We start from the raw sequence: 22,279 nt of genomic DNA on the forward strand, positions 1-22,279 counted from the left end.
GGCCGCCACCGCACACGAGGGGGTAGGTGGACAACACCACGCCCGGTCGCCTTTGTCTCTCCAGTGGCGATGTATACACACCGTACCAGGTACTCATTTGAGGCTGAGTCGACCTAGGGGAGGCCCACGACCGGTTCAAATAATCGTGAAAAGTGTTGGCCGCGAGCGGGAATCTAACTCGGGTCGCCGGGTTCGTAGCTCAGCGCGCTAACCGCTACGCCACCGCTCCCCACAGTACAGAAACACACACGCATAGGTCGACTTGTTGACACGTGTCACGCTACCAGACAGATTCGGGCGGTTGCTGGGAGGGGCCGGTGGCCAGACGCGGCGGCCACCACGTGCACGCGACCTGAGACGAGCCGCGCGCGTGGCGTGGCACGCGGAGCTGCGCCTGTTCCCCGTTCGCGTTCACAGCGAAGCGCTTCCACGACCCCACAGAGAGGGCTGTCGATCGCCACTGCTGGGAGCGTGCGGGGGAGTGGATGCGTGGGGGGAGAGGCGGGGGATCACCGCGCCCTCCCGTGGGAGTGCGGCTCCTACCCGGGATGTCGGTGGAGGTGGGGGGGGGGGCTCACATACAGCCTCCCACCCCCCGGGATTTTGGAGGTGGCGGGGGGGGGAGGTGGGGCACCCAGTGTGCGCCCACATCGCTCGGAGCCGGGTGTGGATGCCAACGTGGGGGTTGCCGGTGAACGCCCGCGGCGTGCGGCGACGTCCGTGGCTGTGTCGAGCGCGGGGCCTCTGCGCTGCGCCCCGCGCCTCAAAACAACAAAACCGGGGGGGGGGGGCCCGGTGGCCCCATTGTGTTGTCGCGTCGGCGGCGGCGGTGGCGGCGCGGAGCTCTCGGGGAAACCGCGCCGCGCATTGTGGCCGCGCCGCGCGCCGCTTCCTGAGCCGTTTTCCTGCCAGAGGCGGCCCCCACCCCGGGGTCGAGCCTCCGGGCCCCTTTCCGTTTCGTCTTCTCGCGGCGGCGGCGTCGGCGGAGTCCGAGTGAGGACGCGGCGAGGGTGCGGGGGGGTTTGGTGCGCGCGCGCGCGCGTGCAGGAGGAGCGCGCGCGAGCGAGGGCTTCTGTGCGTCAAGGTGCGTGCGTGTGTCTCTGACGATGAGAGCGGCGTGTGGCTGTGTGTGTACGTGTGTCTGTGTGTGTACGTGTGGCTGTGTGTGCACGTGTGTACGTGTGTCTGTGTGTGTACGTGTGTCTGTGTGTGTATGTGTGTTTGCGTGTGTGTGTCTGTGTGTGTGCGCGTGTCTGTGTGTGTACGTGCGTGCGTACGTGTGTCTGTGTGTAAGTGCATGTGTTGCGCGCGCGAAGATGAGCGAGTGTGGGGTCCGCGCGTCACCGTGTGTGTGAATATGAGCGTGGATTATGGTGACAGTGTGTGAAGGTGTATGCACATGTGTGGGGTTTATGTGTGAAGTTCTATGTGTGTCGGGTGTGTGTGTGGTGTGCCGTATATGTGGTGTGCGTAGAGGTATGTGTGTGGTATGTGTGTGTGGTGTGTTTGATGTCTGTGTGGTGTGTGTTGTGTGCGTGTTGTGTGTGTTGTGTGCGTGTGGTGTGTGTGTGTGTCGTGTGGTGTGTTTGATGTCTGTGTGGTGTGTGTTGTGTGAGTTTGATGTGTGTGTGTAGTTTGTGTGAAGCTCTGTGAGTGTGGTGTGTGTGTTAATGTGGGGAGCGGTGGCGTAGCGGTTAGCGCGCTGCGTTACGAACCTGGGAACCCGAGTTCGATTCCCGTAACAATTATCTCAACCGGTCCTGGGCCTCCCCTAGAAGCCTCTCATATTTACCTAGTGCGGTGTGTAAATATCGCCACTCAGGAGACAAAGGCGGTCGGGCGTGGTTCTGCCTCCCACCCCCTCGTGTGCCGTGCCGGCCTTCATAGGTGCTTCTCGCTAACAGGACTTGGTCCTGGGGTCTAAGGCTATACGTGTCTGTGTGTGCGTGCTGTGTGTGGTGTGTGTGTGGTGTGTGTTGTGAGTGTTTGATGTGCGTCGTGTGAGTGTGGTGTGAGTTTGATGTTTGTGTGTGTGGTGTGAGTGTGTTGTGATGTGTTGTGATGTGTTGTGATGTGTGGTGTAAGTTTGATGTTTGTCTGTGGTGTGTTTGATGGATGTCGTGTGAGTGTGGTGAGTGTGGTGTGAATGTGGTGTCAGTGTGGTGTGTGTGTTTAATGTGTATAGTGTGTGTGGTGTGTGAGTGTGGTGTTTGTGTGGTGAGCGTGATGTTTGTGTGTGTGGTATGTGTGTGGTGAATGTGAAGGTGTGTATGTGTGTGGGTGTGTGTGTGATGTGTGTCGTGTGGTGTGTGATGTGTGTTAAGTGTGTGGTGTGAGTTTGAAGTGTGTGTGTGTGGTGTGTGTAACTGTCTGTGTGTGTGTGGTGTATCGTATGTGTGTGGTGTGTGATATGTGTCATGTGTGTGGTGTGAGTGTGGTGTGAGTTTGATGTTTGTGTGTGTGGGGGGTGTGTGAAGGCCTACGTGTGGTGTGTGTGGTGTGTATGGAGGTGGGGAGAGGTGGGGTAGCAGTTAGCGCCCTGCGCTACAAACCCAGGGACCCAACTTCGATCCCCGTGACGATTATCTCAACCGGTCCTGGACCTCCCCTAGGTCGACTCGGACTCAAATTTGTACCTGGTGGGCAGGAGTAGCGGGGACACACGCCGACGACACGGCCGGGCGTGGTGCTGTATCCATCCCCCTCGTGTGCCTTGCCGGCCTTCATAGGTGCTCGCTAACAGCACTTTCTCCTACAGTCTAAGGCTATACGGTGGATCTATGCCTTTGGAGTGTGTGTGGTGAGCGTGTGGTGTGTGTGTGTTGTGTGTTTGATGTGTGTGTGTGGAGTGAGTGTGCTGTGAGTGTTTGATGTGCGTCGTTTGTGTTTGGTGTGTGTGGTGTGCGTGTGGTGTGAGTTTGATGTGTGTGTGGTGTGAGTATGGTGTGTGTGTGTGTATGTGAAGGGGGATGTGTGTGTGTGTGGCGTGTGTGTGAAGGGGTCTGTTCGCGTATCCGCTACCGTGGCGATGAAGACGCGAGCGCTGTACGAGCGGCGCACGTGAGCGCGGATCTGCGGACATGGAAGATGGTAAGGGCGTCTCTCTCTCTCTCCACCCGCACCAACCCCTCGACCTAGCGAGGAACGCGCACTGCGCTCCCTCGAGCTGCGCGTGTCGGTCGGCGCGTGTGCCCGCGTGGCGTAGAATGCGCACGCGCCTGTTCCCGCTACTCCTGCGCGTGTTACACACAGACCGGTTGACGCATTTCACAGACGCGCACGGGAAGGCTGGGGGGCATCACAAGCCGTGGCTGGAGTTGGGCATCCCTTGACCTGTGCCTCAAAAGTGCCACCCCCCCCGTTGCCTGTAACCAGCGCCCTGTCGACGGCTCGCAGCGAGATGAGGAGGGGACGCGCATTGCGTGCATCGCTATTAACAGGACGGCGGCGAGATGTTAGCTACCTCGCCTGGTATGCAGGGGATAGTGGGGTCGATCCCGACCCTGACGCCTCCTGTAGATTTGTATTTTGCGGTGTCTCTTTGCAAAACCGACATGAGAGAGAGACACATGCAAAACAGGAGGACACCGGGAATCTTTCCCCAGGTCCCCTCCACATTAAGAATCACGCGTTTAGAGCATTGGGCTGCGAGAAATGTCCACGTGAATGATCCACTCCGTTGAGCTGTCATTTGTGATAGCCAGGTCGCTTCTAAAAAAAAAGGGCCATATAACTCAGTGGTACTCATGTGGTAAAATAAATAAAATTTGTTTCGTTTAGTTAGCGCAACTATCAGCGTCGTGGAATGGCCGAGGCGTCACGCCGACTCTTTGCGCTCTTGCTGCCGGGCTCTGTGCCCCCCCCCATGCCCCCCCCCCCCTGCCCCCTACCCAGGCGCCCCTCTGCGCGCCACAGTAGCCGGGGAGCCCAACCGCGGCGCGACCTCCGTCTCCGCCGCCCCTCGAGTCGCCTCCAAGCCGCCACTGGCGCCCAAGCCGCAGCTCTCGAGACCCGCGCTCGCGAGCGAGCTTCGACTGCTCGCGAGCCCCGACGGGAACGCGTGCGTCTCGTCGGACAGCAGCAGCAGCAGCAACAACAGCAGCAGAAGCAGCAACAGCAGCCGAAGCAGCAGCAGCAGCGGCAGTCACGGCGGCGACGACGGTCGGGGAGAGCCCGCGGGCGAGAGCGCGACCGCTCCCGTCGGACGCTTGTCCGATGATCGCCCCGACATCATCAGCACGGGCCACGTGACGCCCTGCTCGTGTCCCGCTCACGACAAGCGCGCGCCCGGCGAGCTCCGCATGCCCGAGTTCGTGCCCCACCACGGGGGCCCTGCTCAGCGGAGCCTCTCCTACTCGTGGCCCGAGGGGGCCCTGACGGCGCGCTCGTCGCTCGCGATGGAGGAGGCGGCGTCTCTGTGCCAAGCGCGCTCGCGAGTTCGCTCGCTGGGCCCCGGGATCGGCTGCGCGGGCGGGGGCACGGGGCCGAGGCGCGCGCGGCCATTGTTCTTCAGTCACTTTCATGACGGGGACGCACGCGGAGACCTTCACCTGTGGGAGCTTCATCTGTCCCACGCCAGCGCGACGCAGCGCGCGGTCAGAGCCGCCCAGGGAGCTGATGACGATCATGACGATGATGATGAACACGTCGATGGCGACGATTGCGACGATGGCGACGATGATGATGATGACCAGGAAGGCCTTGCAAATGTCAGCGACGGCTTTGTGGAGGCGCGGCAGCGCGCGGACGAGGCGAGCGGGGAGGCGTGTGTGGAGACGGCGTCTCCGGAGGACGCGAGCGTGGCGCATTGCAGCGGGCCGCACGAGGAGACGGAGCGCGTGACCCCCGCTCCTCACTCCGCGGACGAGACTGAAGCCGCGCGGCCACTGGACGAGGGCGCCTCACGTTCTGCACGAGAAGGTGCCGATTCCGAGATTGCGACTGAGAATGCAGATTCACTTGCGGAGCGGCAGCAGCAGCAGGAGGAGGAGGACGAGGAGGCTCGTGCTCCCCCCACAGGCGGGGGCGAAGCTGCGTCCCAGCACTCCGTTGTCGAGGCCTCTCCTCTCGCCAAGTCGCAGCCGGGCACCGCCAGCGGACAGGAGGATGACCACTACTGCGAGGTGGACTCCCTTGTGTCCCTCGCGGCGGAGGAGAGCTCCGACGGGCTCTACTCGGAAATCCATGGCATCAAGGACTGGATCAGCAGCCTCTCGCTCAGCCCGGAGCGCAGGGGCCTCCTCTCGCGAGTCAAGTCCCTCACGGGAAGCTCGCTGTTCCACAGGGCGATGGCCGACGACAGCGACACGCACTCCGACACGTGCTCCGAGGGCTCCTTCACGGGCACGCCGCGCAGCCTCAGCTGCGGCAGCCGCCTCGTCAAGGAGCGCTCCTGCGAGCAGGTGGCGAGGAACAGGGTCGGGGGGGGCGCCCCCCCACCCTCCACCAGCTCCCCTCGGGCGAGGGGGGGGCAGGACCTCCAGCACGCACCGCCTCGCCACGGCGCCGCGATGATGTCGCCCTTGGAGCGGAGGAAGCGCCCCGAGTTCTCGCCGCCGTCGCCCCTCGCGGCGAGGGGGCCCCGCGGGGGCGCGCGCGCCCCGCCGCCGTGGGGGTCCAACCCGGGCGCCTCCTCCGTCCGGGACATCCCGCCGCCCTTCGAGCTGGCGCCCATCACGAAGAAGCCGCTCGCCAAGAGCTCGCCGTCTATCCTCATGACGCTGGAGCCCCAGGACAAGCACGCGTCGAAGCGCGCGTCCAAAAAGAAGAGCTCCCTCAAGCGGCTGCTGCCCTTCAAGATCTCGGTGAGGAAGAAGCACGCGGAGCAGCCCAAGCGGCCGTCGGAGAGCGCGGGGCTCCACGCGCGCGGCGCCGAGGCGGAGGAGCGCAGGCACAAGGGGCCGCGCGCTTCCCCGGGGATCCAGCGGGTCGTGGCTCTCGGGGCGCGCGGCTCCAAGGAGCACGGCAACAGCAGCGGCGGCAGCGGCAGCAGGCACAACTACAGTGGCAGCAGCGGCGGCAGCGGCAGCAGCAGCAGCAGGATGATCTGCCGGGTGGAATCGTTTGAGAGTCGCCCACGACCGCCGCACGCGCCCCATCCGCTGACCAAGCCGCGCTCCATCTCGTTCCCCAACCCGAGTCCCTGCACGGAGTACGAGAACGTGCCGGTGGGCAACAGCGACTACGAGAACATGACGCCTCCCGTGCGCAAGAGCAGCAAGCGGTTCGCGGCCAAGGCGAGTCAGCCCAGGGGCTTCTTCGGGGACGAGGCGGGCGCGCGGGGAACCGGCGGCGGCGGGCAGAGTTGCAGAGGGGTCCCGCGCAGGGACGCGGAGGGCAGGGGGTCCGGGGAACGCGGGAGCGACACGGACGGATACGTGGACATGAGCAACTTCCCGTGTCTGGAGGCGCGGCGAGCTCCGAGCTGCTCGTCCAGGAGGTGGGTCCCGCGGCCGAGAGATGGACGCGGTGGTCGTGTCGATGAGACGACGCACGATAGGTGTAGGTCGGTATTCTGCGTTGGGAGGCTCGCGGGCCGCTGGCTGCTGCTGGAGGTGTCTGTGAGAGAAACAACACCCCATCATCACCATCATCATCGTGATGCTGTCAAACCCCAAATGGGTTCAAATGTGTGGCGGCCCTCACGCTGATGATGTCTCATCGGCAAAAGTGTCCCCCGCCCCTCCCCTCTGAAAATGAACGAAGGACGCTGCTGTAGACAGAAGATGCATTCGAAAGGGTAAGAAGGTATAGAAGGGATGTATTGACACGATAATGATTAGACATCGATGATTGGAGATATTCATTAAGGGGATCAATATATTATGGAGAAAGGTAGAAGATAGTTTATTCAGCTCAGCATGCCTCCTGGTGGGGGGTGGGGGTCACTTTGTGGGGAAGTCAGCGGCGCGTGCGTGTCCTTCTGAACAGACTCGGCCCCGCCATAGGAATGCGGATTTCCACCATCTGCTCGGGAGCTTGTAAACAGGAGATGAGCGCCTGCCTCGATGGTCATTTGAGCAGGAAACGGCGTGGGGCTTTTGTTTTCGCGACTCGCCGTGCAGGAGCGACGCGACACCGGGGGGCAGGGCGGGGACCTACGGAGCGGACGCGCCGTCCGAGGATGACGACGAGGAGGAGGAGGCGGGCGGTGCGGGGGCAAGGCTCCACCACCACCCCCACCACCACCCCAGCGCTCCACGCGCCGCTCAGGTCCCAAAGCTGCACGCGTGGACAGACGGCGCGGGCTCTCGCACAGGGGGGCGTCCATAAATGACGTCACGCTCCTGGGGGGGGGGGGGGTGGGGGTCAGACATTTGTGACGATGTGTGACGAGGGGGGGGGGTTTGAGAAATGTGACGTTACATCAAAATGCGCAACTTTAAATAAATATAGGCAACACGTTCTACTTAATTAAATCGACTTTTTAATAAATGTTTTCTCCTACAACATCAGAGTGCAGCGCCACATTAAATACGCACTACAATGACAATAGTTTAAAGCGATTTGAAGCATGTTTTATTTTCAACATGGAAATATGGTTTTGGGGGGGGCAGAGCTTTGTGACGTCATATTTGAGGGGGTGGGCTGACTTTTTGTGACGCAATACCGACACCACGGCGCCCGTGCCAGGCCATGTGCACTTTGAGGATATCACGTGAAGTGTCGAAGGCTCGCTGCTGGCAGGAGGAGGTCTCGGGATAGACCCAGCAGGTGCCATGCGTTGGGTGACTGAGATGACCGGTAGATGCACCACCAGCTGTACCCCCTACTGTGCCAACTTGCTGTATTTTAGCCGCCCGGCACTCCGTTGTGAGCGTAACAAAACCAACACACATACACGTCACACACGTCACACGCACGTGCTCTTGCTTCCTCAACTACGCACTGCCACCTCCCTGCAGAGGATGCTGGGTCACCGCTCCCCATCGGCCGCTGCCCAACCCCCCCCCCCCCTGGCTAAGCCGCCGTATTCCTAACGCCAGCCCTCGTTTCTGTGGGGCGCTGCCCCCCCCCCAAAGCCATCACCACCCCGGCAGAGAGAGGGGGGCGGTCGTGGGGAAGGTGTCGCAGTCGCGTCACGAGCGTGGGGCAGTCACGTGGTGCCTTGCCCCCCCCCCACCCGCCTTGTGGCCAAAGCTGCGAGTTGAGCCCTCCCCCTTGGCAACCACCGTGAGATTCGATTTCAACAACAGCGTTAAAGAGCAACAACACCTTCTGTCAAACGCTGTTTACATTCATGAATCTTTTTGAATGAAAATGCCTTCACATTGAACTCCGTTTTTGGGAGATTTATTTCACTAAATACGCGTCAATTATATTGCAAAGAAGGCAACCACGACTATGGAGCTGAAGTGGCTGCATTTTGCGAAGACGGAACGCCCCTGTAGCGTGGAAAGCAAAGTTTGTGGGGAATAATACCCATTTTCTATACTTTGAGGCATAAGCAAAGAAAAAATAACACTACCCAGGAACAAAAATCGTGTTACATTGTGATATAATGTAGTCACTACTCCACTGGTAATGTAGTCACTATGCCACTTATAATGTAGTCACTACTCCACTGATAATGTAGTTACTACATCACTGATAATGTAGTTACTACGCCACTGATAATGTAGTTACTACGTCACTGATAATGTAGTTACTATACCACTGATAATGTAGTTACTACATCACTGATAATGTAGTTACTACGCCACTGATAATGTAGTTACTACGTCACTGATAATGTAGTTACTACACCACTGATAATGTAGTTACTACGCCACTAATAATGTAGTTACTACGCCACTGATAATGTAGTTAATACGCCACTGATAATGTAGTTACTACGCCACTGATAATGTAGTTACTACGCCACTGGTAATGTAGTTACTACACCACTGATAATGTAGTTACTACGCCACTGATAATGTAGTTACTACACCACTGATAATGTAGTTACTACGCCACTGATAATGTAGTTACTACGCCACTGATAATGTAGTCACTACGCCACTGATAATGTAGTTACTACACCACTGATAATGTAGTTACTACGCCACTGATAATGTAGTTATTTCGCCACTGATAATGTAGTTACTATGCCACTGATAATGTAGTTACTACGCCACTGATAATGTAGTTACTACGCTACTGATAATGTAGTTACTACGCCACTGATAATGTAGTTCCTACACCACTGATAATGTAGTTACTACGCCACTGATAATGTAGTCACTACGCCACTGATAATGTAGTTACTACACCACTGATAATGTAGTTACTACGCCACTGATAATGTAGTCACTATGCCACTGATAATGTAGTTTACTACACCACTGATAATATAGTTACTCTACCACTGATAATGTAGTTTACTACACCACTGATAATGTAGTTACTACGCCACTGATAATGTAGTCACTATCCCACTGATAATGTAGTTACTACACCACTGATAATGTAGTTTACTACACCACTGATAATGTAGTTACTACACCACTGATAATGTAGTTTACTTCACCACCGATAATATAGTTACTCCACCACTGATAATGTAGTTTACTACACCACTGATAATGTAGTTACTACGCCACTGATAATGTAGTCACTATGCCACTGATAATGTAGTTACTACACCACTGATAATGTAGTTACTACGTCACTGATAATGTAGTTACTACGCCACTGATAATGTTGTTACTACACCACTGATAATGTAGTTACTACGCCAATGATAATGTAGTTACTACGGCCACGACATTTCCGACATCCAATCCGGCTTTCGTGCTGCCAGTTCCCCGCTGATCGAGGCGCCTTCCACGCGGCTCAATGCCTCCTCGTTCCCTTGCAGTCTTCGCTAGGACGTTCCTCTATGATCAAGCGAACAACACTCCTTACTCGGTCATCTCCCTCGAGTTGCATCCAACGCTCACTGCGGGACCCTGTGGGCTCGATGCTGCGGCAACTAGGCGGCTCGCGGGGAGCCCGGGTCGCATCCCAATTCTCCAGCTCACCTCGTTGCACGCGTTTGTACCTTCACGTAGACAGAGGGCTCGCGTGCCTCCTGCACATTCCATCGGCCGCACCTCTGCCTCGTGCGAGTGCAAACAAAACGTTTATTTGGACGTGCATTTACACCGGATACAACTTCTGTGAAGTGCGAACGATTTTGGTTTTCCGCATGAATCTCATGCATCGTGACGAGTCTGAGTGGCCCGCATGCTTTGAGGGAACATGCAGGAGTTAGTCCTTAGCGCCACCAAATGCGGACCGTTCCAAACAGAGCCGTCAGCATTAACCGTCACATTAACACACGTGGCCCCTTACCGACACGAGCATCGTTTAACAACTAAAGTACCGTCACGTGGTCATTCCCATGCGGTACCTTCCACGCGTTAGGTGGCTGTCCATAAATGACGTCACGCACCTAGGGAGGGGGGGCGGTAAGACATTTGTGACGATGTGTGACGAGGGGTGGGGTTTTTGAGAAATGTGGCGTCACATCAAAATGCGCAACTTTAAATAAATATAGACAACACGTTCTACGTAATTAAATAGACTTTTTAATAAATTCTAGATTTGAAGCTTTCGTGACTGCAAGGATTCATATTCTTAGGTTTTTTCGGTAAAGTCACGTAGGTAAAAATTTTAAATTAATAAAAGTAAAATAAAATAAAAATCACGACGTTTCGGAGGCAACACAAGCTTCCGTCTTCAGGTGGAACCGTCACAGCCACGACAGCTGTATCAAGTAAATGAGAGATTACAAGAGCTACCACTCCGTATATATAATGGTTGAAGAGGGGAAGGGCCAAGTACGGCACACTTTTTATTAATATGGTAAGGTGAGGCTTAAGCCTTAAGCCTCACTTTTTATTAATATGGTAAGGTGAGGCTTAAACCTTAAGCCTCACTTTTTATTAATATGATAAGGTGAGGCTTAAGCCTTAAGCCTCACCTTACCATATTACATGGCCCTTCCCCTCTTCAACCATTATATATACGGAGTGGTAGCTCTTGTAATTCTCTTGTAATTCTCATTTACTTGATACAGCTGTCGTGGCTGTGACGGTTCCACCTGAAGACGGAAGCTTGTGTTGCCTCCGAAACGTCGTGATTTTTATTTTCTTTTTTAATAAATGTTTTCTCCTACAACATCAGAGTGCAGCGTCACATTATAAACGCACTACAATGGCAATAGTTTAAAGCGATTTGAAGCATGTTTTATTTTTTGTGGGGGGGGGGGGTGGGAGAGCTTTGTGACGTCATATTTGAGGGCGGGTCTGACATTTTGTGACGCCGTGTGACGATGAGGGGGGGGGGTCAAAAATCGTCCAAAATCGCGTGACGTCATTTATGGACGGCCCCTTATACATTTTGACAAACGCCGTATGCAACTTAATATCGTGTGCAAGGCTTCAAAGTCGTGCCCAGCTGCCCCCCCCCCCCCACCTTACAAGGGTCCCATTGGTTAGAGCGCGTTGCGTGGGATCATAGATCCCCCGCAGCCCCACCCCCCCCCCCCTTGGCGGTACGGGGTACCCTTGCAGATGGACCTCGTCTACCACTGCTGGTAAGCGTGGCCCATCTACGGCACTACACATATATAGAAACAAGTTGTCGCTGGACCGGTTAGCGACATGCAATGTCTCATCAGAAGAGTCAGGTTTGCTTAAACTGGTGAACTTCCAGATGTTCATATGTAACAAAGGCCCATTGCCTATAAACATCAGGCACTAAGCGAGTCTGACTGTGCTGATGCGACAAATGAATGTCGAAACCGGTCCAGAGTTTAATTCTATTGAACCAAAGCTGCTGGAATAATAAACTGCCAGAAGGCCGTGTGGCTGATGGGACGTGCGCCACAACGTTTATTTGGAGAGACAGCTATGGAAGGTAGGCGTGTCCGTCCGCATGTTTCTTGAGGGATATAAGATTACATTCGTGATGTCCGAAGCGCAAGGCGTAAAGTATTTCCTTACAGACAGAAAGATATAAGCTTCTTTCTTATGCCGTCGTTCCATGCGACACATCTTGGGTCACGTGTCCACGTACAGACCAGCTGGTGCTAGGGAGATGATGATCTCGGGCCACGTGTCCGCACACAGACCACCTGGTGCACAGGCGTCGACGATTCTCAACTCGGGCACCTTGTGAGTTCATGCCACGCTGCGTCACCCCGCGTGGGAACTCGCATCCAGGGCTGAGTCGTAGAGTAGCTGGGGGGAAAAACGAGGTGCACAACATTGAAACGATATTGAACTGTGAGCTAGCACGAGTCCTTGTTTTTTTTGCTCACTACTTGTACCGGAATGATTGTGATGTCAGACAGAGGAGGAGAAGCGGAGCCGTGCATTTGAAATTGCTCGAGAAATCATGCGCTCGGAGAAAAGGTGAGAAAACATCAATATCCCGTTTAGCCTCTAACGACTTTTGGGCCAAGTGCCGAGCAGCACCTATTAAGGTCGGCATGGCACACGATGGGGTGGGTGGCCAGCACCATCCCCGGCCGCCTTTCTCTAACCCAGTGGCGTCGTTTACACACCACAACCGATACTAATTTGAGGCTTAGTCAACCTAGGGGAGGCCCTGGACTGGTGCAGATAATCGTGACTTGTGTTTGCCCGTGAGCGGGAATCTAAGTCGGTTCGCCGGGTTCGTAGCGCACCGCGTTAACCGCTGTGCCACCACTCAGTGTACACAATGCACACATGCACGTGCCCTCGCGATGCGTTGCTGTGGGGGGTGGGGGGCAGATGCGACGTGAATTATTTCTAGTAAGGAAGCGTGCGTTTGTGTTTTTTTGGTATTTTACAGCTTTGTTGAGTCTATCAAGTTGCTCCATTTGGTAAGAGCGCACACACCCACACACACTCACTTCCATAAGGCTCATCATCATCGTCGTCATCACAAAACACCCTCTCATCAATAACACTGCCTTGCAAAGGAAACGTATATAATGGGCAATATTTTGGGCCATAGCCTCTCACAGCACAGATATGTCTACCTTCATGGCATCTCTATGTACTGTGAAGAAGGGTCATTGTCTGAAACGTCGCCTATTATATACTTTTATCAAGTCAGCCTGCTCGACAATACATCGTTTTGCGTTATAAGAAGTTTGTTGTTGTTGTTGAGCCGCTCAACTTTTGCGGTGACTACATTATTTTCGTTCAGCCGCCAACCACATTTGGATTGAAGGCTTTCGAAACGCACACCTCATGGCGAGGGCTCCACTGTGATGAGTTTTTCCCGAGCCTTAACGGGTCCACCCCTCGAACGAAAACACAACGCTTGCAACGGCGCGCGTGCCCGATATGTAATGATTCGCCATGTTTGGTTGTTTCTTTATTTTTAAATGAACTGATGGCGGAATGCGTGAAGCGGGATGCGTTTCAGTTTCAATGTCATGTATTAGGTATAACCCTGTGATACCATGCGGCTCTTGACTCGGGTGCAACCGCAACAAAACAAAAACATGAACAAGAAACATCTTAAAGTGACTACATGCAACATAAAAATCCTGGGAAAACAGCAAAGTATTCTGTGTGCAAAAATCCCAGTGGGATGCAAGTCAAACAATAACAACCATGAGACAATGTAGATTAAAGTTATCAGGCTAACTCTGTACTACAACAAACAAACATGGCTAAACCAAAACGTTTTCAAAATCACCAAAATAAAGCTATAAAAACTATGTAACAATGATCATAGGAACTGTGATTCAAATTTAACAATAAACTATATGCATAACATGCACGACCAAACTTTGCAGCCATAGTTGGCTGCATGAGTCACTCCATAACAGCTGGAGTATCAGTAGCAGAATCAAACATTTTCAATACACCTTTAAAGATCAGCAAACTATAATCAAAACTCAAGATCATACTTTGCAGCGGTCATCCGGAATGATACATTTGATTTCAGGCCACTCTGCATAGCAGTGGCAGCTAGGGGTGTACAACTCCTCTAGAGAAGTTTTGAGTGAAGATCTCACAGGTAGTGTTCCAAGTTGCAGTTTATTGGCGACAGCATTCCAGACCCTGGGGGGTATCAATAGCAAAGGCCCTTCCTCCAGTATTTGGACGGCAATAAGGAATGTGAAGCTGGTAAATGAGCGAAGACCTCAGGTCACATTTATTCTTCGAAACAGTGAGGAGATTCAGCAGGTAGTCTGCTGATTTCGTGAATAAATAATATCTGATGCACAAGCCGTCGATCATTAAGAGAAATTAAGTTTGACCCAATGTAGAGATCGCAGTGGTGGGTCCTATATGGGCAGTTCAATGCAAATCTTAAGTCCGAGTGATACATTGAGTCAAGCTTCTTCAGTACAGTACTGGGGGCTGATTCATAAACGATGTCACAGTAATCAAGTAGAGGCAGTATGGTAGCATTGATCAATTCCAAGCGGAACGTAGGGGGGAAGCAGTGCTTGTGTCGATACAGGAAACCAATTTTTTATTTTGTTTTTTTACCAATATAATCAATGTGATCTTTAAAATTTCAGTTTTGAATCAGCGTGAAACGGGACACGTGAAGTGGGATGCGTGAAGTGACCGCCGTGCCTGGTGTGAGCCAGAGGGGCCATGCTGCTGCGTCTGTTGCTGTCGCTCGCAGGAGTTCCGCGACGCGGTGGCGCACGCGGGCCACGCGCAGGGCTGGCCCGTGCTGGAGGACCGCGCGCTCGGCCAGATCCTCTCCTACCTGCCGCAGCTCTACGCGCTCAACCGCGAGCTGCTGCGAGACTTCGTGGAGCGCGTCTCACGCTGGTGCGAGCGCACGCATTGCCCCCCCCCCCAAGACCCTCCTCCTACCCCCCTATTACACCCCTTATCACCCCCCTATTACCCCCCACCCACTCACTGCGCTCACTGCTCGCTCAACACGGGTGGCGCGGGGTGCCGGCGAGTGGCATATATCGGGTAGGGGGGTGGGGATGGGTGGGCATGGGTGGGGGGAGTGGGTGGGGATGTATGGGTGGGTGGGGGGAGAGGAGGGAGTGGGTGGGTGGGGATGAGTGGAGGGAATGGGTGGGGATAAGTGGTGGTAAGGAGGCATGGATAGGTGGGGGGGGTTAAAATAATTCAAAGTAATTAATTTCTGGAATGAGGCGATGGGCAAAGATGTTGGGGAACGAGAGGGAACTCCCGAGTTGGAGCAGTGCCGTGGGCAAGCAGCGCCAGAGACGCGTCCCGTGGCCTGCAGTCTGCCGACAGAACGCCGCGCGGTCTCCCTCGGCGCCTGACACCGCTGCGATGAGAACGCGGGTTCGTGACGCCTTCGCCTGCGTGCGCTCGGCCGCTCCCGTGGCTTCTCGTGCGATGTCACAGTCGGAGAGAGAGCGCAAGCACTTTCCTGCCCGCAGGGGCATTGAGGGAGGGATGCTCATCAGCTAATGCACTGCCGCTGAGCCATTGGTGGGAATTTACACGTTAATATGGCGGGGACGAGCCTGTTCATCAGACGACCTACAAAGCGGTGCCTATTTCATCGACCTCGAAAGGTTGAGATGAGTCTTGAAGACCCACGGTCAAGATGTGAACTTGCAAGTGTCCGATTGCGAGTAGCGCTTCCCACTGAGTCAACTGGCCGGAGGCGGCTGTGGGGGGGGGGGGTGCCGGTGGTCGAGGAGTGGAGGCCGCCCATAGCCACGAGGCGGACATTCGGTAGCGCACGAGGTCCTCGTGCACGCCGATAGTGGAGCACAATGGCAGATAACACAACAGCAACAACACGAGCTAAGACAATGATATCGCCATTCAAGATTAATATATTATTACGGGTGCCGCTTCATAGCACGTGGGAGGGGTCAGTGACCCCCCCCCCCCTCTGCCCACACCCCTGGGATTCTTAGACCACTGCTGCGAAACTTGTTGGACGTCTGTGAACAAGATCTTCATACTCTATGGCAGGGGTCGGCAACCTACGGCTCCGGAGCCGCATGCGGCTCTTTACGGGCTGCTTCTTGACGATATGTACGTATGTACAGTATGTACTCAGATGCATTGCGGCTCTTGAAATACTGAATTTTGTACCGAATTGGAAAGAAATGGCTCTTCTTGTTATTTTGGTTGCCGACCCCTGCTCTATGGGAACCTCATTTGCCAGTAAAAATATGATCATTGGTTTTTTACCCTTCTATCTGGCAACAAAACTGACACCTTTTTACAAGGAGTCATGTTTGCATAGACCGCAATACCTGCAGTCATAATACAAACAAAAGACATAACTCTGATAATGTGCACTGTCCTTGAAGTTGATTGGTCCACACCCGAGACAGCTTTCCTTTTGGCGTCATCTGGTCCAACCCATGTGAGACTAGGCTCTAAGGAAAGCTGTCTCGGGTGTGGACCAATCAACTTCAAGGACAGTGCACATTATCAGAGTTATGTCTTTTGTTTGTATTATGACTGCAGGTATTGCGGTCTATGCAAACATGACTCCTTGTTAAAAGGTGTCAGTTTTGTTGCCAGATAGAAGGGTAAAAAAACAATTATCAAGATCTTCATAGCTCATCGGATTCCCGCAGTATACTTGCTTGCTCTGATTCTGTTATACGCCATGAACCATTTGAATCTCTCTCGGACTGAATCTCACTCGGACTGAATCTCACTCGCACTGAATCTCTCCCCCACTGAATCTCACTCGGACTGAATCTCACTCAGACTGAATCTCACTCGTACTGAACGCTCAACTGGGAGATCGCTAGGGTGAACTTCACGTGAACAGGCCGAGTGCGCCACTGATTGACACACGCGCATTTAATGATTCACGCATTTGGTTCGGTGTAATTTCCATTGCGTTATTACCGTATCAGTTATAGATTTAAAACACTGTGTGTTGATTACGGGACATTACGTGCGTGCTACGTAAGCCAAACGAGGATGCTCCATCGAAAGGGGGGTTTCCCCCCCCCAAGTGAAATGTCTGACCTGGTGGCTCTTAACCTGAGGTGCACGCACCCCAGGGGGTGCGAGGCATGGCCAGATTATTTTTAAAAGTTAAATCATCGCAACACACAAATTAAGCATGAGCACGTTAAGTACAAATACTTCGTTTCGTCAAACCTGTGTATTCGTTAACATTATTTATTGTTTAACGGTGGAGATCCAAGGGGGTGCAAGGCTGCAGTGAAGGTTAAGAAGCACTGCGCTCGACAGACACAGATATAATGACAACGCAATGGGCGTGGAGACAATTGTGCCCCCACCGTCTCTAACCACGCCCCTGTCTCTAACCCCGCCCCCCGTCTCTAACCACGCCCCCTTCTCTAACCACGCCCCCCGTCTCTGACCTCGCCCCACCCCCCGTCTATAACCACGCCCCCGTCTCTAACCACGCCCCTTCTCTAACCACGCCCCCTTCTCTAAACACGCCCCCCACCGTCTCTGACCTCGCCCCCCTCCCGTCTCTGAACTCGCCCCCCCCCCCTCCGTCTCTGACCTTCCCCCCCCCGTGCAGGGAGGAGAGTCCCCGCATAGCGGACGTGTTCGTGCGCAAGGGCCCTTACCTGAAGCTCTACTCGGCCTACGTGCGCGAGTTCGACAACAACATCGCCGTGCTGGACGAGAGTTGCCGTGCCATCCCGGCCTTCGCAGCGCTCGTGCGGGAGTTCGAGGCGAGTGCGCCCTCACCGCCAGGGGCGGTTTCTTCATTAGGGCGATTGGGCGACGCACCACCAAAGTGTGAAAGGGACTTTTTCAATCACATTCACAATCTCATTCAACCACAGAGTTACGCTAGCCGTCACTGTGCCTCTGGATATAGTCCAATCAGCGTCATGTCACGTTCTGTGGAGTACCGCCTCTTTTTGGGCGATTTCACTCTGGCTGAGAATCGCCCAGAGTGTTCCCATAGACTTACATTCAAAGATGTTTTTTTTCGAACGGCAGGCGCTGCAATGCATTCTCTATGGCTTCCGGGAGGGCTCGCACTAACGTGCTTACGTCATCATACGTAAGAACGTTTCAGTCAACAATATTATTTGTCGCCACCTAGTGGAATTTCGATTTAAAGCTTTCGTGACTACATGGATTCATCTTCTTGGTTCTTTCGGTAAAGTCACGTAGAAGGGAAGTAACAAAATAATTAAAAACATAATAAAATAATTCTCACGACGTTTCGGCTACAACGCAAGTAGCCGTCCTTAGGTGAAAACCAGGTCTGTCGAGGCGACAGCGTCTGAATGAAACAGCACACGTGCTTGGAGCATGTATATAAGCTGGGTTGGAAGGGGGGAAGAAAGGGGGAGCCTTAACAAAAGAATATGCATATCAAGAGAAATTTAGCATATTTATGGGAAATGTAGGTATGTGATTAGTACTGCATATGCCCGTGCATTATGCAGGATTAGCAGCATCAAAGGGAGGGGATATGGGAAATGCAGGTATGTGATATGGGAAATGCAGGTATGTGAATAGTACTATTTATGCCCGTGCATTATGCAGGATTAGCAGCATCAAAGGGAGGGGAAAAGGGTAGCATTAATGAAGGGAAGGAGTGTTAATAGTATGTAGCTGCAGTAACTAAAACCACCACGTAAACAACTAAAGTATAAACTACATATTATCATCAGTATACTAAATATACTCTACAATACGCTGAGTTACTAACAGTAAGTAATACATTACAATTCTACGTCGTAAAAATATATATGATATGCTTCCATCTAAACTTTATTCTCTTACATCACACGAGTCTACACCCTACTATATACTGCCATAGACAAACCCAACATTAAATTATATACTGTATTGCACACCAAAAAAAGGTTCTCCTTTACCGACCACCTTGTAAGTGCCACGCTGCTACAAGGAGAGATGTTTCAACAGCATGGCCATACATTCCCTGCTGAGGCTCTGAACATCACTGTCAGGGCATACCCTATGTTAAATAAGGCGAAGCTGAAGACTGAACTGTCTGTCATTTATGAGAGTCCAGAATTCAAGGGCTGCTGTGGTGCACTAGCGCTGTACCAGGTTTTGCTGAAGTACAACCTCCAGGATACTTTTTCAGAGACTGTTGCTCTGTTGAACATCCTCATAACCACTCCCATGACAACTGCTGAAGCTGAGAGGTGTTTCTCAACCTTAAAGAGAATCAAGACATTCCTGAGAAATGTAATGGGACAGGAACGTCTGAATGCAATGGCTATGCTTTCCATGGAGAGGGAACTAGTCAGGAACATGCCTGCTTTCAATGAGAGAGTAATTGATCACTTTGCTACTTTGAAAGAGAGAAGAGCAAAATTTCAGTATAAGTAAGCAGTGTATTAAGCGAGTAATGTGATGTAAGCAGTGTAATAATAGTGAGTATAGAAACAAACAAGGAGATGTATTGTAAGAGTCACTTTATTTTTCATTAATATTAAAGAAGTGAAGTTGCCTTTACATGCTTAAGCTGTTAATTTATCCATTGCATGGGTGGACCTTATCCTTATCAATCATCCAAACATTTGCCCCCCCTGAGAGATTTTGCAGGAGCCGCCACTGCTCACCGCCCTCACCAAACCCTCACCGCTCTCACCGCTCTCACCGCACTCACTCCCCTCACTGTCCTCACCGCCTCACCAAACCCTCACCACTCTCACAGCTCTCACCGCACTCACTCCCCTCACCGCCCTCACCGCACTCACCGCACTCACTCCCCTCACCGCACTCACCGCACTCACTCCCCTCACCGCCCTCACCGCACTCACTCCCCTCACTGCCCTCACCGCCCTCCGGCTACGCCCGCTCGTTTGCCGCCGTCAAACTATTAAACTACACTACTAAAACTATATATTTTTATTTTACCAAGTAAGGCCCGCTGAGCTACCGAGCTATTTTACAGAAGCGACCCGGCTATCAACTTAGTGGCATATCATCACGTGGACATTCATAGCAGCCAAACACTCTAAATGCGCGATGTTCATTTTAAACGTGGAGGGAAAACCGGAGGACCCGGAGACAAATCCACGCCACCACGGGGAGAGAGAGACACGCAAACTCGAAATATACAGCAGCAGGTGTCAGGGTCGGTATCGAACCCATGACCTCCTGTATACCAGGCGAGGTAGTTAACATCTCGCCACCGTGATGCCTTAATTGTGACCCCCCCTCACCACCCTGGGCCCGTGCCTGCAGAGGAGAACGTGCTGCGGAAACCTTCCGCTGAAACACTTCTTGCTGAAGCCCGTGCAGAGGATCCCGCAGTACAAGTGGCTCCTGACCGGTGAGAGCCCTCTTACGAAAATACTCACCACCACTCACCACCACTCACCTCCAACTCACCACCACTCACTACCACTCACTTTCAACTCACCTCCACTCACCACCACTCACCACCACTCACCTCCACTCACCACCACTCACCTGCAACTCACCACCACTCACTACCACTCACCTGCAACTCACCACCACTCACTACCACTCACCTCCAACTCACCTCCACTCACCACCACTCACAACCACTCACCTCCACTCACCTCCAACTCACCACCACTCACCACCACTCACCTCCACTCACCACCACTCACCACCACTCACCTCCACTCACCACCACTCACCTGCAACTCACCACCACTCACCACCACTCACCTCTAACTCACCTCCACTCACCACCACTCACCACAACTCACCACCACTCACCACCACTCACCTCCACTGACCACCACTCACCACCACTCACCTCCAACTCACCTCCAACTCACCACCACTCACCTCCAACTCACCACCACTCACCACCACTCACCTCCACTCACCACCACTCACCTCCAACTCACCACCACTTACCACCACTCACCTCCAACTCACCTCCACACATCCAAGCACACACCTGCTCCTCCTCTCCACTCTTCACCGTCACGTGCTCGCGCACGGCCTCCACATCAAGGTGACCCGGTCTTCCGTTCTCGTCTACGACCGTGTTCAACCACCACATTGCAAGTCACGACAACAACAACAACCCACTCACTCACCAACTCACTCACTCACCCACTCACCAACCCACCCACTCACTGACTCACCCACCTGCTCACACAACAACAACCGCTATTCGCCCCTAAGTGGCGGTGACGTCACCACAACGCTTGTGCCAGGCCATGTGCACCTTGAGGCCACGTGAAGTGTTGAACGCCCGCTGGCAGGTCACGGGGCAGACCCAGGTGCCACGGGTCGACTGACTGAGACGACTGGCTGATGCACCACCTGTGCCCCCTACTGTGCCAACACACACTCACTCACTCACCCACTCACTCACTTACCCACTCACTCACCCACTCACTCGTTCACTCATCCACTCGCTCACTCACCCACTCGCTCACTCACCCACTCGCTCACTCACCCACCCGCTAACACACGCACTCACACACGCACTCACACACGCACTCGCCCACCCACTCACCCACCCACTCACTCACCCACTCACTCACTCGCCCACGCACTCACACACGCACTCGCCCACCCACTCACTCACCCACCCAATCACGTTACCTCTTTACATCCGTTCCACGTCCACGAGGCGCCGTGAGCCCCGGGTTGGCTGACTATACTCAGGGTGACGGTTGAACGCGCGGAGCAACAACTCACATGAACCAGCGCTGCCTCAGTTCGCTGAGAGGCGTCGATCAACAATTAGGCACGAGGAAAATGCAGACAACTTTAGCTGAACATGAACGGATGTGATTTCGTAATACCTGCCGTGCTGTGTCTCAGTGGTAACACTTGTGCCTCACAGCATTACATACCTGGGTTCAATTCCTGACTCGAGTGTATGTTCTCCCTCCGTTCTGCATGGGTGTCCTCAGCGTACTGCACAAACCCACCGCCCATAGACACACAAACGCACGATGTCACGATGTCACGGTGGTGGCCAAACATGCCATTGTCGCGGGACCCTCCTTCAACAAATATTCTTCAGCGTGGCTTTCCTGGGTAAATATAAATGATGTTCATTATTATTGCTGCTCCTGTTACTATCTCCTACGACGTGGGCTGATGGTCCTGGGCTTTTCCTAGGTCGACTCAGCCTCAAATGAGTACCTGGTGCGATGTGTAAACATCAGCACTGGGGAGACAAAGGCGGCCGGGCGTGGTGTTGGCCACCCACCCCCTTGTGTGCCGTGCCAGCCTTTGTAGGTGGTCATGACAGCACTTGCCCCAATGGTCTATTAAGGCTTCACAGGGGATCTTTGTCTCTGTGTGTGTGCCAGATTACTTGAGGCATCTGTCCCCGGACTCCGCAGACTACGCGGACACGCAGGGTGAGCAAGCACAGAGCACGCATCACGCTCACCCCACTCGCCATGCTC

The 22,279-nt window shown here is 53.8% G+C and overlaps 1 protein-coding gene across 1 annotated transcript in view; it reads left to right on the forward strand.

Annotated features, from left to right (window-relative positions):
* Nucleotides 1–650: 650 nt before the first annotated feature.
* The window catches only part of LOC144944387 (FYVE, RhoGEF and PH domain-containing protein 5-like), a 49,406-nt gene continuing 27,777 nt past the window's right edge, over nt 651–22,279 (forward strand). Inside the window, exons 1-10 of the mRNA XM_078872508.1 lie at nt 651–1,084; nt 2,999–3,090; nt 3,895–6,439; nt 7,065–7,212; nt 12,316–12,380; nt 12,805–12,835; nt 14,608–14,759; nt 17,452–17,608; nt 20,115–20,202; nt 22,181–22,231. Coding sequence (XP_078728634.1) covers nt 3,081–3,090; nt 3,895–6,439; nt 7,065–7,212; nt 12,316–12,380; nt 12,805–12,835; nt 14,608–14,759; nt 17,452–17,608; nt 20,115–20,202; nt 22,181–22,231 — 3,247 coding nt within the window. The 5' untranslated portion in view covers nt 651–1,084; nt 2,999–3,080. The remainder of the gene's footprint in view (nt 1,085–2,998; nt 3,091–3,894; nt 6,440–7,064; nt 7,213–12,315; nt 12,381–12,804; nt 12,836–14,607; nt 14,760–17,451; nt 17,609–20,114; nt 20,203–22,180; nt 22,232–22,279) is intronic.

This window comes from Lampetra fluviatilis, chromosome 34, assembly GCF_964198595.1.
Source record: "Lampetra fluviatilis chromosome 34, kcLamFluv1.1, whole genome shotgun sequence".
NCBI lineage: Eukaryota > Metazoa > Chordata > Hyperoartia > Petromyzontiformes > Petromyzontidae > Lampetra > Lampetra fluviatilis.